Source organism: Festucalex cinctus, chromosome 9, assembly GCF_051991245.1.
Source record: "Festucalex cinctus isolate MCC-2025b chromosome 9, RoL_Fcin_1.0, whole genome shotgun sequence".
NCBI classification, from domain to species: domain Eukaryota; kingdom Metazoa; phylum Chordata; class Actinopteri; order Syngnathiformes; family Syngnathidae; genus Festucalex; species Festucalex cinctus.
In genome coordinates this window covers 8,408,658-8,422,986 of record NC_135419.1, presented here as the reverse complement: position 1 = coordinate 8,422,986, position 14,329 = coordinate 8,408,658, and the positions used below count along the sequence as shown (strand labels likewise).

At 40.1% G+C, this 14,329-nt stretch overlaps 1 protein-coding gene across 6 annotated transcripts in view; it reads left to right on the top strand.

The window, feature by feature from the left end:
- Positions 1-1,231: 1,231 nt before the first annotated feature.
- ctbp1l (C-terminal binding protein 1-like) overlaps positions 1,232-14,329 on the top strand; it is a 19,689-nt gene continuing 6,591 nt past the window's right edge. For 2 of the 6 annotated variants that reach the window (XM_077531626.1, XM_077531620.1), the window contains exons 1-9: positions 1,312-1,451; positions 3,163-3,209; positions 4,943-5,077; positions 10,897-11,051; positions 11,176-11,320; positions 11,418-11,624; positions 11,803-12,017; positions 13,160-13,290; positions 13,354-13,481. In XM_077531626.1, the coding sequence (XP_077387752.1) occupies positions 5,017-5,077; positions 10,897-11,051; positions 11,176-11,320; positions 11,418-11,624; positions 11,803-12,017; positions 13,160-13,290; positions 13,354-13,481 (1,042 nt within the window). In that variant the 5' untranslated portion in view covers positions 1,312-1,451; positions 3,163-3,209; positions 4,943-5,016. The other 4 variants (XM_077531622.1, XM_077531623.1, XM_077531624.1 and 1 more) reach the window with 4 other exon arrangements.

Below are 14,329 nucleotides of genomic sequence, written 5' to 3'. Positions count from 1 at the left end.
AGGTCTTATTTGTACAGTGTTAAATTTTGAAGTCGGCCTCTGATATGATATGACCTGAAGACATAGCCTCATTAGCTGTACATGGAGGCTCCACATGATACATTCCGAGATACAGCTGCCATTCCTGGAATCTCTCATTCAATACAGATATGCTTAGTCTTTTAGTATGAGTATTTTTAATGCGTAATCCCCTTTGTCTATTTATCCATGTTCAGAGTTTCTACATGTCCCTCTCATGTATTCATGTCAGATGAGATCTCTTCCATTTTGACAAGTCTGGAACACCTCTAAGTGCCCCTGCCACTGTAGATGATGCAGTTAATATAAATCTCCAAAAGTTTTATCTTCCATCTTGGTGGCTTCTTTATAGTCGGTTGATAATGACAATGCAGATGATGCTGTAGTTGGACCACACCTTAAACTCAACATATAGCTTTATGAATTTCACAATTTCAGTTTGTGCTGATTCAGATCCTTAGAAGTGGGTATGTATATGCACTTGACTAGCTTGTTGAATAACTTAAAAATGCTGCAGCCAGCCCATTACAAACAATATTGCACAATGTAATTAATTGTGAAGCGAATGGAACCCGAGTCAATGTGGATGTGAGTGAATGATAAAGATGGATTTTGGTGGCCTTTCAAAGATGATTGATTTTGCATACAATTTCAGATGGAAATATTCTGGTTATGGATATATTGCACAATTTATGTACCAATAAAATTTGATATAGAATGACAAAAACGTCTGTGTGATATGTAGTTCAGTAAGCATGACAAATACCTTTGAGTATGCTCTTCCTGCCAATCAAAGTGAACATTGTTGTAAAGGCAGGAATATTGACTCGGCACTTTTGTTAGATCTTATTTAACTATTTTATTTTTTTTTACCCCTGATATAGTTTTGGAAGAAAAAAAAAACTATGAATATGGACATGATCTAAAGCCGAATCTCTAAAGTAAAATTATACTGAATTATTTTTACACAGTTTTTACATTTATTATTAAACACACACTAAAATCAGCCTAATCCACATAAGGCATGGTGTATTTTTTTTTCCCAGTTTATCAAATTTAGCATTTTTGTTACTCTACAACGTTAGCAAAGCCATGGATGGAAACTCCTGACAGCATGCCGAGTAAATGTCAGTCTGCACTTGCATCAGTACTTATACCAGTATGTTACACATGTATATAAGTATAGAGTGTGGGCGCTTTTTTTTTCCACCAGGTGACTGAACGTAAGATCCGTTGACTCAAGTTCCAGGAGAAAGTAACCGTTCCGCCATGAAAGGTGAGGGCGCTCCTTCCAGACCACCGCCGCTCTTTCATAGCACACTGCCCCCCACCAAACATAGCACTTCCTCTTTTGCGCAATTTCATGGCGATCGGGAGAGGGAACCGCCGACGCACGCATACGGTCTCAGCACTCTCCAAAGAGTTTCTTCGGGGTAAATAACTTACATTTTTAGTCCCCCGCTAAGGTTCGAACACCGGCTACCGCAGTAGTCACACTCGAATTCAGTCACGTGGGCGATGCTCATTATGTCTTCAAGAAATGTTGATTTTTAGTTTGATTTCGTAGCTTTTCGCTGATAACAAATCGAGCGAAATGGGCTCCCTCCTCGCGCATCTTACACACACAGCTGCACGTTCGTTTACTGCAAACAGCCTGCTAGCTCGCTAGCTAGTTAGAGTTAGCGCTGTTGATCCGGTATGTAGTTATGTAAATAGCTTCCGACAGTATTTTTTCGCTTCTCTACGGTAGCCACGCAACCCTACATGCTGCAGTCATCGGAAGTCGGTGCGGTTTGGTATTTCTCATTCAAATATCAGCTTCTTTTACCCTCGAGTTGTTTGTTTGTGCTAGCTAGCCGTTATGCTAAGTCGTTGGCGTCAGAGAGCTGTGAACATGAAACGTATTCACCTACCAGGCGAATATAATGATATTTATGACATTTATAAGACGCTTAAAATCAAACGTGCGAGACGAAAGCAATAACATCCACCATTCATTGTATTGTTTTCATTTATCGACGTCTTGGAAGCAGTCGAGCTAGCGTTCTCGGCTAATTGGTTAACGGTAACTTGCCTGCTAACAAGGCAACTTTGTCATCGAGGTAGCTTGCAACTTTGTTAAATAGTTTAAACACTCTCTCAGTACTATATTACCCCATTTGGTGGTTGTGTGTGTTAAATCTGAAATTTTAATTGATTTACATGAGCCCACTTTTATTAGGCAGATCTTTAAAAGACGATTGTGGTATCGTTTTCCCGAGACAAACATTTAAACATTGTACGATTTTCTGGCCAATATCATTTGACATTTTATTATTTTATTTTTTAGTCACAGTTTGAGACTTCCAGAAGTTTACTAATCTTTATCCGGGTGTTGCCTCCAGGATTTTTTTTCTCCTCTGCTGGGGCTAACAGGGGCTTGACGATACATGGAGGGGGGGGGGGGGGGGGGGGGGGGGGGGGGGGGAGAAGAGTAAATTAAGAAATATTTTAGAATATCAAATAAAATGTCGGAGGGTTTTCTAGGCATTTCTGATATTTCCACAATGCATCATAAATGCTTCCTTTACACGGTGAAAACAAGCGGCATATTGTATTGCTTTTGTCTGTGACTCATACAATCAGGCAGATTGTCAAATGACTTTTCATCACATTTTGAAATGAAAATAATCCCCACAAATTAATTTATAACAATCCCGAATCCAATGCTTTTCAATAAGCGGAGTATATTATAATGATGAACTTAAAGTAATTATAGAAAATCAAGAGCCAAGATTTTCAAAACTACAAAAAAAAAAAAAAAGGAAAAATAAATGGCAAATAGTTTACAGATGTGGTCAGGTAATGTGTGGTTTAATTGGGCACTCAAACATTCATAAGACAACACAAATTAAAAGTTGAGAATGAACAAACACTCCATACATTGTTAAAATGCAAACGTACTTAAATCTACACCGAAGAGTGCTTGATATCAAAGTCTGATTGAATGACATTTACTGACAGACATTTACTCTATAAGAGTGTTTAATTTAATGTTGGGTTTGTGGTTTTTGTACATGTGCTGTTGTCAAGCTAGCCGAGCACATGCAGTGGTGCCAGAAGCAATCTAAAGTCTACTGGTATGTTCCTGTTCTTTGTTTACAGTTTAAACTACTTTGACAACCCAACTGTCACAACAGACCACTTTTCAGGTGAGTGCTGGCAACATCCCGTAACTTCTTCATTGAATTGTAGCGATTGCCCTTGATCTCTCATGACAGTGTTGCAGCTGGGCTAATTTCTGCTATGAATGTAATCAATCCCACACTTCGTCCATGCCAAGTTGTATGTAAATAAGGCTGGTGCTGAAATATATATACAGATGAAATGAATTTAATTACCAGAATGAAGTAGTTTTACAAGATTGTCCCAACACCATGTTTAAAAACCCCCAAAACAAACAAAAAAACTAATACATTTTTGGAGATTGTCATTGTGTTTAAAAGTTGCAGTTTATAAGAATAAGGCTGCATGTGATAAGACTTTCTAAAATGAGGCTTATTAATGAGTTAATGTTCTGGTACAGTAACTCCATCATAATATGGACAGTTTGTGATTGTACAAATGTTTGCTCCAGAGAAAGAACACTGAAATTTGCCTCTTTCGTCATGTTCAAATTTGTTCAAATATCAATAAGAAGATTATTATTTTTTGGTTAAACAACACAATGAAACTCAGGTTGCAGTTTTAACTGGCTTTGTGGTGAATTCCTGCACATGACCTCAAATAATACCTATCACCTTGAAAATAAGTAGGACAGGCCAGTGGCCACTATATCCAAGACTCGAGAGCATTCAAAATGTTAACCTTTTGACCATAAAGGGATAGTTCGGATTTTTTGACATTAATCTCTATTTCATCCTCACTTCCAGTGTGTGTGATCAGTACTGACTTACCCTTGACAGTGTTCTGTGAGATGAGTTCTGGTCCGGTGTTGGACGAGAAGAAAATAGTCCGGCGAGTTGGCTGGGGTCACCTAAATAAAGCGTTTTTCTTCTAAAACAATTTGTGTTCAAACGAGTGATACATTTGCATCACAATACTTTCTCCTGAAAAAAAGACGCCATTACCGCCGGGCACTACTTTTCTGTTCATTCGTATCACTGCGCGGCGCCCCACATGCAGCTGATAGACGCGCAATAATCTACAAGTTGTCTTTTCGACGGCGGAAGGCCCGACTATCAGCTGTCTGCAGCGCGTCTATCAGCCGTCGACAGGGCGATGCGCAGTGATACGAGCAAACAGACAAATAGTGCCCAGCGGTAATGGAGTCTGACTTTTTTCCAGGAGGGAGTTTTGTGTGCAAATGTATCACTTTTTTGAACACACATTGTTTTTAGAAGAAAAACGGTTTATTTAAGTGGTCCCAGCCAACTCGCCGGACTATTTTCTTCTCGTCCAACACCGGATGAGAACTCGTGTCACAGAACGCTGTCAACGGTAAGTCAGTGCTGATCGCACACACTGGAGGTGAGGATGAAATGGAGATTCATGTCAAAAAATCCGAACGATACCTTTAGTTGCATACACCCCTTTCCACTTCCCCACCATAATTGCAATTTATAGAGGTCAACGCAAATATTTTCTTTACAATATGATGTATCTGCCCGCACTATTATAAACACAGATTTTGCGTAATTTTACGTTTGTGGAATATAAATTAAGCAGTAAAACCCGTCCGTGTATTTATCTGTTTTGCCACTTCTTAACTGAAAATGACATCACAGTCCCTCAGGTCTCAGTAACAACCATTCATGGGTCATATTCAGAAAACAGGTGAGCCATGATTGGTTGAGACAAAGAAACATATTTAAAACATGGCTGCAATTAAAGAGTTAAGTTTGTTAGTTTCTAATTTTACCTGTTATGTCGTTTGTGTTTGCAGATCAACAGGAGTGGAGGTTATTAAGGGGTTTTTATATTGGTTCTACTGTTTTTAACATCCAGACTGCTTAGTCTATGGCTCTGATGGACAAACACAAACAGGTCAAGCGTCAGAGGCTCGACCGCATTTGTGAGGGTGAGTTTTTATTCGGTTGTTTTATTGTCGTAAAAGAAGACAGATTATTATTATTATTTATTTATTTTTTTTAAACCGTTTCAGTCGTCATCATTAGTCCTTTGTGAATATCTACTCTGTCAACAATTATGCCCTTTGCAAAGAAGATAGTGATCATTTTTTGTCTATCCTTTGTGTATTTAAAAACTCAAAGTAGCCATGACGTGAAGGTTCAATTAAAAAAAAAAAAAAAAAAAAAAAAAAAAAAAGCCCTTATAGAAGGTAATGTCAACAATTAAGTAAACTTTAGATTGGACCCGAAATGTGCGCTCAAAGACCCACAGAGCATTAGACTCATCTGTGCAATCCAGTGAAGTTATAATTATTTCAAATTGGTTTGAAACTTTCTTGTATTACTGTAGTTTGTTGCTTTGCTCAGGGTAAAACATTAGACTGGCAAAATTTTGAATTCACGACTGCAATGTGGTGTTATCTCCAAAATCTGACTTTAATATTTGGCCAAAAATACGGTATTTAGTGTTTTAGTCAAAAATAAAACAATAGTAAAATCCCAGACCCAGACTCATTTTCCCCCTCCTCACCACCATTTATTTTTTTATCTTGTTTTTTTTTTTTTTTTAATACTAGTCTATGTTAAAGGCAAGGGAAGTTTATTTGTATAGCACATTTTATACACAAGGCAACTAAAGGATCTTCTCAAAATAGAAGCCAAACGTCCGTTTGTTATTGAAAAATTGCACATGCGGAAGACCATCCTGCCAGCGCTCCTGCTCGTCCGGATGAAAACGCCTACACTCTAAAAATGGAGAGTGATATTGACTTGGAAAAAAATAGTACTGTAAAGGTTGATGCACTCAGAAATTAAGTAAATTTTACGAGGAGGAAACCTTTCTTAGATTTATTTATTTATTTTTGCTTCAAGTAAATGAAATGTCGGGAACATACGAGCTCAACTTCATCTTCATCAGTCTCCGCAGCCGGCCTCACTTCACATAGATGGTTATCCTCTTGCGGCTCTCAGCCATTTTCAAAGTATGCGCTGACATCGTTGGCGCCACAACGATGAATGGCTGAATCGTGCACAGCTAGGAACGAGCACACACCATGTCGTTACGGTAGATTGTTTGACGGGATCGAGAACCAACCGTTAAGATGAAGACGCAGCGACAAAAGATCCTCGAATACACCTTTGATAGTTTAAATCATCAAGACTGAAAACACCGTGATCCTAAAACAGTTTTAGAAAGCTGTTAAGGTTGCCCGTAAGCAAGACAGCCTCCCTCTTCACTCTGGCACTTTCTCTTTGCATGCCTGCATGTGTGTGATCAGGTTCTTTCTGTGGTCTGCAACATAAAATATAAAGCGGAGTGTAAATTGAATTTCCCCATGATGAGTTATCGTCAGTATAATAAATTACCGGGTAAATGCAATAGAATGACATGTAGAACCAGAAAAGTACCTAAACTTCTGTTGCTGAAAAGTATTTTTAGTGCCCTATGTTGAAGTGTAGTGAAGTTACCCGGCACAGGCTTTTTATTTTTTTTTATAGCACAGAGTTGATGATGATGATGGAGGAGACGGAGACGAGGCGTGAATGGCAAGCTTAAAATGGAGGGAATATTGTGGGAGAGTCTCTGGAGACAGATGAGAAGGCGAGTGCAAGGTGAAGGGTCGTGGCCGCCGCCGTGGGGAAACAGGCCAGCTGTCTCTTTAAAAAACGACAACGGCCCCAAACCGCCCTCAGGCCTCTGCTATATGCTAATGAGGTTAGTGCTGGTTGGCTGGCCCTCAATGGAGCCGCCTGCGATTGGACATCGGCGGTGGCGGGGGGAGGGCTGGGCGTGGATGACAGCTGAGAGAGAGCTAGGGAGGGAGCGAGAGAAGCAATAGAGGGGAGAGCGAGGCGAGAGAGGAAGAAGGGCTGACAGACTTCATAATGCAAGGTTAGCTCTTGTGCTCATACGTTTCGGTGTTTCGGATTGCGTTGTGTCAAATCTGGGACCTTGGCTGCTGGTGGGTGGGAGGGGGGGTGACATCTATGGTTTTGGGTGTGGCGCAGCTAAATATGTGCGCGCTCCCATGTGCGTTGCTCAGTGCACGTCTGCGTTGGTCGCAGCCGTTAAGAAGGAACTGAATAACAGTGCTGTGCATGCGCGCGCGCACACGTCTGGGTGGAGTACCGTTTCTTACTGCATTATCATCATCTGCTGCCCCTCCCCCCTCACCTCTCACTCCTCCAACGGCAGCCAGAGGGAGCATGCAGTGGAGGGGAGGGGAGGGAGAATGAATGAATCACTGAATGAAATGTATTGTGTGCGGCCATGCTTGCATTTTGTCGGCCCCGCTATGCCAGTGTCATTTACTCAAATTACCCTACGTGTAGGCCTGCTTGTGTATTTCCACAGCAACTTGTTCTGAGGCCTTCTTTGTCGCGAAGCCTTTTCGGTTAGTCTTTGTCCTCCCAAGCGTGTAAGAAGTAAGCGTGTTCGCATTCTCGAGCCATCTGCAACACATTTGGGTCTTCACTTCAAAATGGAAAGCTCCTGTTTTCCAACTGCTGTGTGATTTCGTTTCCTTTGTGTTGATAAATGTTAGACATCACAGGAAGTGTTCACAAATATTTGTTTTTCACCCGGAGCTGTCTTCTCTTCTGTGCACTCTCGCCATTACCTCTTGCCCCTTGTCCAAGTAAATGTTCCAGCTCGCCACACTACCCCCTCAGCCCCTCTCCATACCCCCCTGCAGACACCTGTCACACAGCAAGGATCAAGATGGTGTGTTGGGGGCTCGAAGCAAGAACAAAAATGGGCTTTGCTGTTAGAAAAGTCCAATTCAATGCCACTTTTGGGTTAACGTTGTCGTTCACATCCTTTGATTTGTAATTTCCCAAATTTGTTGGCATGATGCTGTTGTCAGAAAGGTGTCTCATGAAAGTGTGGAGGAGATGCATAAAAATATGGATGAGGAACTCTTCCACATTGGAGAATTTAGGTCATGACTCAGACACTGTCATGAACCCCCTTTCTGCCTCCCCTCTGAGACCCTGCAGATTTCTACACCCCTCCCCCTCATCCCCAGCCGCCACACTCCCAGCCACCTCTTCCCCATCCCCTTCCTCCTCCCATACATACAGTAAGGCAGATCAAGTTCTTGGACTTAATCGTGAGCACTTCTGACGCCAGAGTCATAGTGGTCAACTGCTGATTTGTTGAACTGCAGAAAATGAGGCACTCCAAACTAGCCACAATGCCAGTCAAGTCAGAATTTTTGGGAGGCGGGGGCAAATCTTTAATCCTTGTTCTTCTGTATTTTTTTTTTTGTGTGGATCATGCATGCACTGATGGCTTTCAACAAGGCACTCTAAATCATCCACTCTACAGGACTATTTTGAAAGGGTGATGTGATGCCTTTTCAGGGTGTAGGCATAGCTAGTTAGTTACCTGCATGTTGTAATTACGCCAAATATCAGGTGATGCGAACGAAGGTGCTCAAGGTCATACAGTATATAGTGGAGAAGGTGGAACTTGTGGGGGGCACAAAAAAAATCAGAACCCGAAATGGTGAAATACAGTTTAATACTGTATCTCCACATTTAAGTACTATATAGTTCTCAAATTAAATATTAAATATTGTTCTTCTCTTTACACCCCCTTTGAAAATGGACTTACAAAGAAAAAGCAAAACTTGCTGAATGCACTGAAATGTCAAGGGGCAAACGATAGGCTGAAGCCTTGCATAACCTCTTTCATAATGGAGGTCCATCATTAGTACTGTAATGAGTTTTGCACAAAACTCAAAATAATCCATTGAAGGTTCCACTGTATTTGCGCATTCCTAAACACAGCTTGAGTTTGAGCGCAAGTTGCACACTTGCTTGTCAGTTTACAGATTCCGTTACGTGTCATGATAGTAATCGTGGATGGGACACATATTGGGGAAGTTCTCTGTGGGAACCGTACAATTAATTTGTCAGTCCATTATGATAATTTTTTAATGACTCATTTCAGGATGACAGGAGTGATGCGGGAGAATGTAGAAATATTTTGGGTAAATGAGATGACACTCGTTGATCCCCACATTTCAAGGAGGCATCTACTAAAGATGACATCACATTGTTGCCGCACGTAACAAATGAACTGACTGCGTGGATGAATTACTCTACTACAATCATCCACTTTCTGATTTGTGGTTCAGTTGGGATTAATGTTGAACAGAAATGTTGGCAATTCTTCATAAATTTCTGCTTGGGTTTAAATGCCCTCTGGAATGGCCATGCTTCTTCAGGAGCTGTGCCTATCATGCCTGGAACACTCAACGTAATGTAGAAAGGTCTCTTCAGGGCTCTGTAGCTGTGAAGTATGCCCCCAGACTTGGTAGAGGGGGGAAATCACGGGCCAGTGAAGATCCCACAAAAATGTTTTGTGTAATGGTTGACAGCGGTCTACGTTGTTGAGTCCCCATCTGTTAACGTAATAAAATAATAATTCAGTGAAAGTTCCTAAAGTCCTTATTCGAAAACATGGCAAGGTATAACAATTACGGTCGGTCAGTTATGCAATAGCACAAGTTATTTAAACATGGTTTATTATTGTAGTGACTGCACTGCATCTTATTTGAGGGCTGTTTATTTGTCGAACTCTATTTAGCTATACAAGACAAGCACATTGACTACATAATACAATATTATTTTACCAAAGAATAGTCATTTTTATCATACTGGAAAATATAACATTACACGTAGTTGCTACAGCATCATCTTTTTCTAGTTACACATTTGGCTTGTGTATGCAGTCGATCCACACATTTGTGATTCGGCATTTACAAATTCTTTTTTTTTTTTAAGGAATATTCTCTTATGCGCAGTAAAAGTCAAACATCAAACTAATTGTCCACTTGAACCAAACGTCTGCAGCAGAGACAGAATATTGAATAAAAAAAATAAAAAATCTAGCAGGAACCATGTTAGATTTCTGATTGCCAGTCAGCGGGAGACATAACATGGCGGCACTCATGTTTGCTGCACCTGTCTTGACTCGTGATAATGTAATCAAACTAGGACGATTACACAGTGTCAAAACTACCGATAGTTAATTCCATATCAGCGCAGTGCAACATTGCTAAACTTTCCTAGTGTCCCCTATGTGTATTATTATCTTTGAACGTCAGTTCGTATTGTCACAGGGTGGATCTGTAAACGCCGAATAGGTTAGTTGTGCTATACAACGTCGACCGACAAAGCAAGCAACTGTGTTTCCTTTGAGCACAGACCGCTCCAGCGCATTGGCACCATTGATGTAACTCCTGCGCTTTGCTGTGCAGTCAATTGTTCATTGTTTTACACCAGACTTCACAGCTACAGTAATTTATCTGATTTGTTGAAGTGTACAGATACGTTGTCCATTGCGGATCTACTGTCTTAGTCTAAAGGTGTTTGCTGTACTTTATTTTTAATGGTACAGCAATATGTTAACATTGAAACAGTATTAAAAATGTTCGGGGACATAGTTTGTGGTTCATTTTTGGTTTAAACTAATATAGGCGCTTATCACTTTTAGGGGAGTGTTAATTATTCAGGGAAATTTTGCTATTTTAGGAGGTCCACTGTAATAAATTTAGCTTGGCAGAAGTACTCAAGAAGCATTTGTCCTGTTCCCGGAACATTTAGTATGTACTAAATGGGTGCCGTTATGAAATCCTTCTAGAACTTTTTTTTTTAATTCATTTTTTTTTTTTTATAACACACCATGCTAATCAAATGCTCATGCTCATGCAATCGACTCCCCATCCATTCATCAATGTTTTCTTTCTCCTTGGTTCAGGTATCCGACCCCCCATCCTGAATGGGCCAATGCATCCACGGCCACTGGTGGCGCTGTTGGATGGGCGCGACTGCACTGTTGAAATGCCCATCCTCAAAGACGTCGCTACTGTGGCCTTCTGTGATGCCCAGTCTACACAAGAAATTCACGAGAAGGTAAAGGAGATGTTTTAAGTCTTCCGGATTTACTGTGAAATAATCATACATGTATCTGCATGGTGTCTTTATGGTTAAGTTTTCACCTTAAGGATATAAATGGATGCACAATTGTCCTTTGTAGGTGCTGAATGAGGCTGTGGCCGCCCTGCTTTATCACACCATCACTTTGTCGAGAGATGACTTGGAGAAGTTTAAAGGCCTCAGAGTAATTGTCAGAATCGGGTCTGGCTTTGACAATGTTGATGTCAAAGCAGCTGCTGAGCTTGGTGAGGAGATGCAACTCAATCCGAGCGTTGTCCTTTTTTTTTTTTTTTTTCAAAAGTTCTGAACTAGCCCTTTAATTTGTTCCGTTTCTCCGCGTAGGCATCGCAGTGTGTAACGTCCCAGCAACCTCCGTGGAGGAGACAGCCGACACGTCGCTATGTTTGATCCTCAACTTGTACAGGCGAGTCACCTGGATGCACCAGGCTCTCCGGGAGGGAACCCGAGCCTCCAGTGTCGAGCAGATCCGAGAGGTGGCTGGCGGTGCGGCTCGTATTCGAGGAGAGACGCTGGGCATCATTGGGCTTGGTAAGTGGATGGCTGACTCCCCGCCAACATTCTTTTAGTAAGAATGGCCAACCTGAGAGTAGTTTATTTCATTCATGAAATTATTTGGCTATGTCTCTATCTGCTTTAGAGCCTTTTAATATACTGTATATATGAGTACCTGGCATGCTCTTATGATATTATCATTGTGGCCCTCCAGGGCGCGTTGGCCAAGCAGTGGCACTGCGTGCCAAGGCTTTCGGGTTTGGCGTGATCTTCTATGACCCCTACTTGCCTGATGGCGTCGAGCGCTCCCTGGGACTGCAACGTATGGCCACCCTCCAGGACCTGCTCATCCACTCGGACTGTGTATCACTGCACTGCAGCCTCAACGAGCACAACCACCACCTCATCAATGACTTTACCATCAAACAGGTGAGCTGGAAAAATATGCAAAACCATATGTGCCCTCACTCGCCTTCCTGCTAATTTTTGTATTCCAGCCGACCCTTATCTGGTATTCAAAATAAATGTAAAGAAAACCCCATAAGACTAGCCTGTTTATGTATCTGCAGATTAGACAAAAGCCAACAAGTTGCCTCGTTTTTTGTTTTTTTTCCAATTATTATCGTAGGTTACCGTTTTAAAAATACTATATCTGCATCAAGTGTTTCAGAATTTTTCTTTCTGAATTATTAATCACAAAGTTTGGGATCCGACTGATAAGGATTTTTGAAGGATTATACAGATTCTGATATTAGGCAGAATATAATTTTGTTCGATTATTTAAAAAAGGTGTATATAATGAATTTAATAACTTCTTTTTTGGTCGCAATTACGGCTGTGCAATTTTATCGAAATTTAATTACAATTTCAGGTATCGCACTCCACAATTACAAAATCAGCATCATCGTCAAAAAAGATTAATGCAAATTTTATGTATGTATTATTATATGTATTACGTATTTAAATTTATACATTTGCACCCTTTTTAAATTGTAAAATAATGAATTTAATGAATTTTACTACATTCAAAAAAAACTTTTCAAATAATTGTATTTGTCTTAAATTTTGTTTTTTTTACATTTAAACATGTTCTTGTTTTTTGGACCAAAAAAAAATCGTCCTACTTGCACAGTGCACATTTTGCACTCCAACTTCAAGTTTTTGCCAACATAAATAAATATATATTAATTTCTATTTTTTTTTTTTAAATTGGTCTTAATATTTTTAAATGCTTAAACATTTTCTTGTTTTGTACCAAAAAAGAAATCGTTGATTGAATTGATTTTGTTTTGATTTCAGTTATTGCCAAAATAATCGTGATTATTACTTTTTCCATAAGCGACTGGTCCTAGTCTGAATGCTGACATGAGGTCTAAATGTTTTATCATTTTACAATACTTTGTCTTTAACTTTACAACAGAGAGAAAAATCACGAGATTTTTTGTGGACATTTTTTATCCCTTAATCTTTATTACTTTTTTCCCCATCAGCTTTGTCTTATTTTGTAATGTGTTAAAAAAAAAAAAAAAAAGTATATTTCCTGACTGAACATTGCTAATTCCACAACACAGATGCGTCAGGGAGCTTTCCTGGTGAACACGTCAAGAGGAGGCCTAGTTGATGAGAAAGCACTGGCTCAGGCCCTAAAAGAGGGTCGGATACGAGGGGCTGCTTTGGATGTCCATGAAAGCGAACCCTTCAGGTAACCAGCACTCAAGTACTAACTCGATCGCTCCCCTTGTACCAACCTTCTGGTTCTTGACAGTTTTTCAGCTGGCCCTCTTAAAGATGCCCCCAACTTGATCTGTACCCCACACACATCCTGGTACAGCGAGCAGGCCTCGGTGGAGGCTCGGGAGGAAGCAGCTAGGGAAGTACGCCGTGCCATTACTGGTAAGGATGTCGTCCAGTGCCCCCGCTTACTGTAGAATCGCTCACTTTCCATTTAAAGGCTTTCAGGAAAAGCTTAGAATGAGTTGACTTTAACCATCTGCTGTGCAAACAAGCAGCCAACAAAAACCCAAAACAGATGACTAACTTGTGCCTAGTACCTGACGATACGATCCATATCACGATTCATAGGTCACGATTCGATTCAATACCGATTAATCCCGATATGAATTTACAAGTCGATTGTTGCGATTTTATTTTTACTCAAATTTAGAAAATACCATTCAGTAAACTTGTACATGTACACTGTAAGATTTGTATGAAAATTTATTATTTATTGATCTCAAACTTCAGTTTTATAACTGTGAGCCACTGCATTTAACAAACAGGTTGTAACCTTTTTTCATATTAGAACAGCATTGAAATAAAATGTTATGGCTTAATGTTCCATTAATATAACATTCTTCCATGCTTAAGGTGAGAAAGTTAGACGTTTTGTTGAATATTTTTTTCATCAAAAATGGATGTTAAAAATTCGATTCGGCTGCCTATTGAATCGATTAGAGAATTGTGTGCTTTAATATCGCGATATATTGCGGAATCGATTTTTTGTAACACCCCTACTAACTTGTCTAAACATGTAATTCTCCTTTTGTAGGTATGTAATTCCTTATTTAGCAATATGTGGAAATCTGGTTCTTTTAAATTGAAGCTGTGCCAGACTGCTAGTAGTATGTAGTCTGTTCCAGTACCATACTATAAATATGTGAGGGTGCTAGTGTTGTAGAACTGCTCCCATCTGTAATAATGCACAGTGCTATAAATCACTCTTATTTAGTCTTGAATATAGA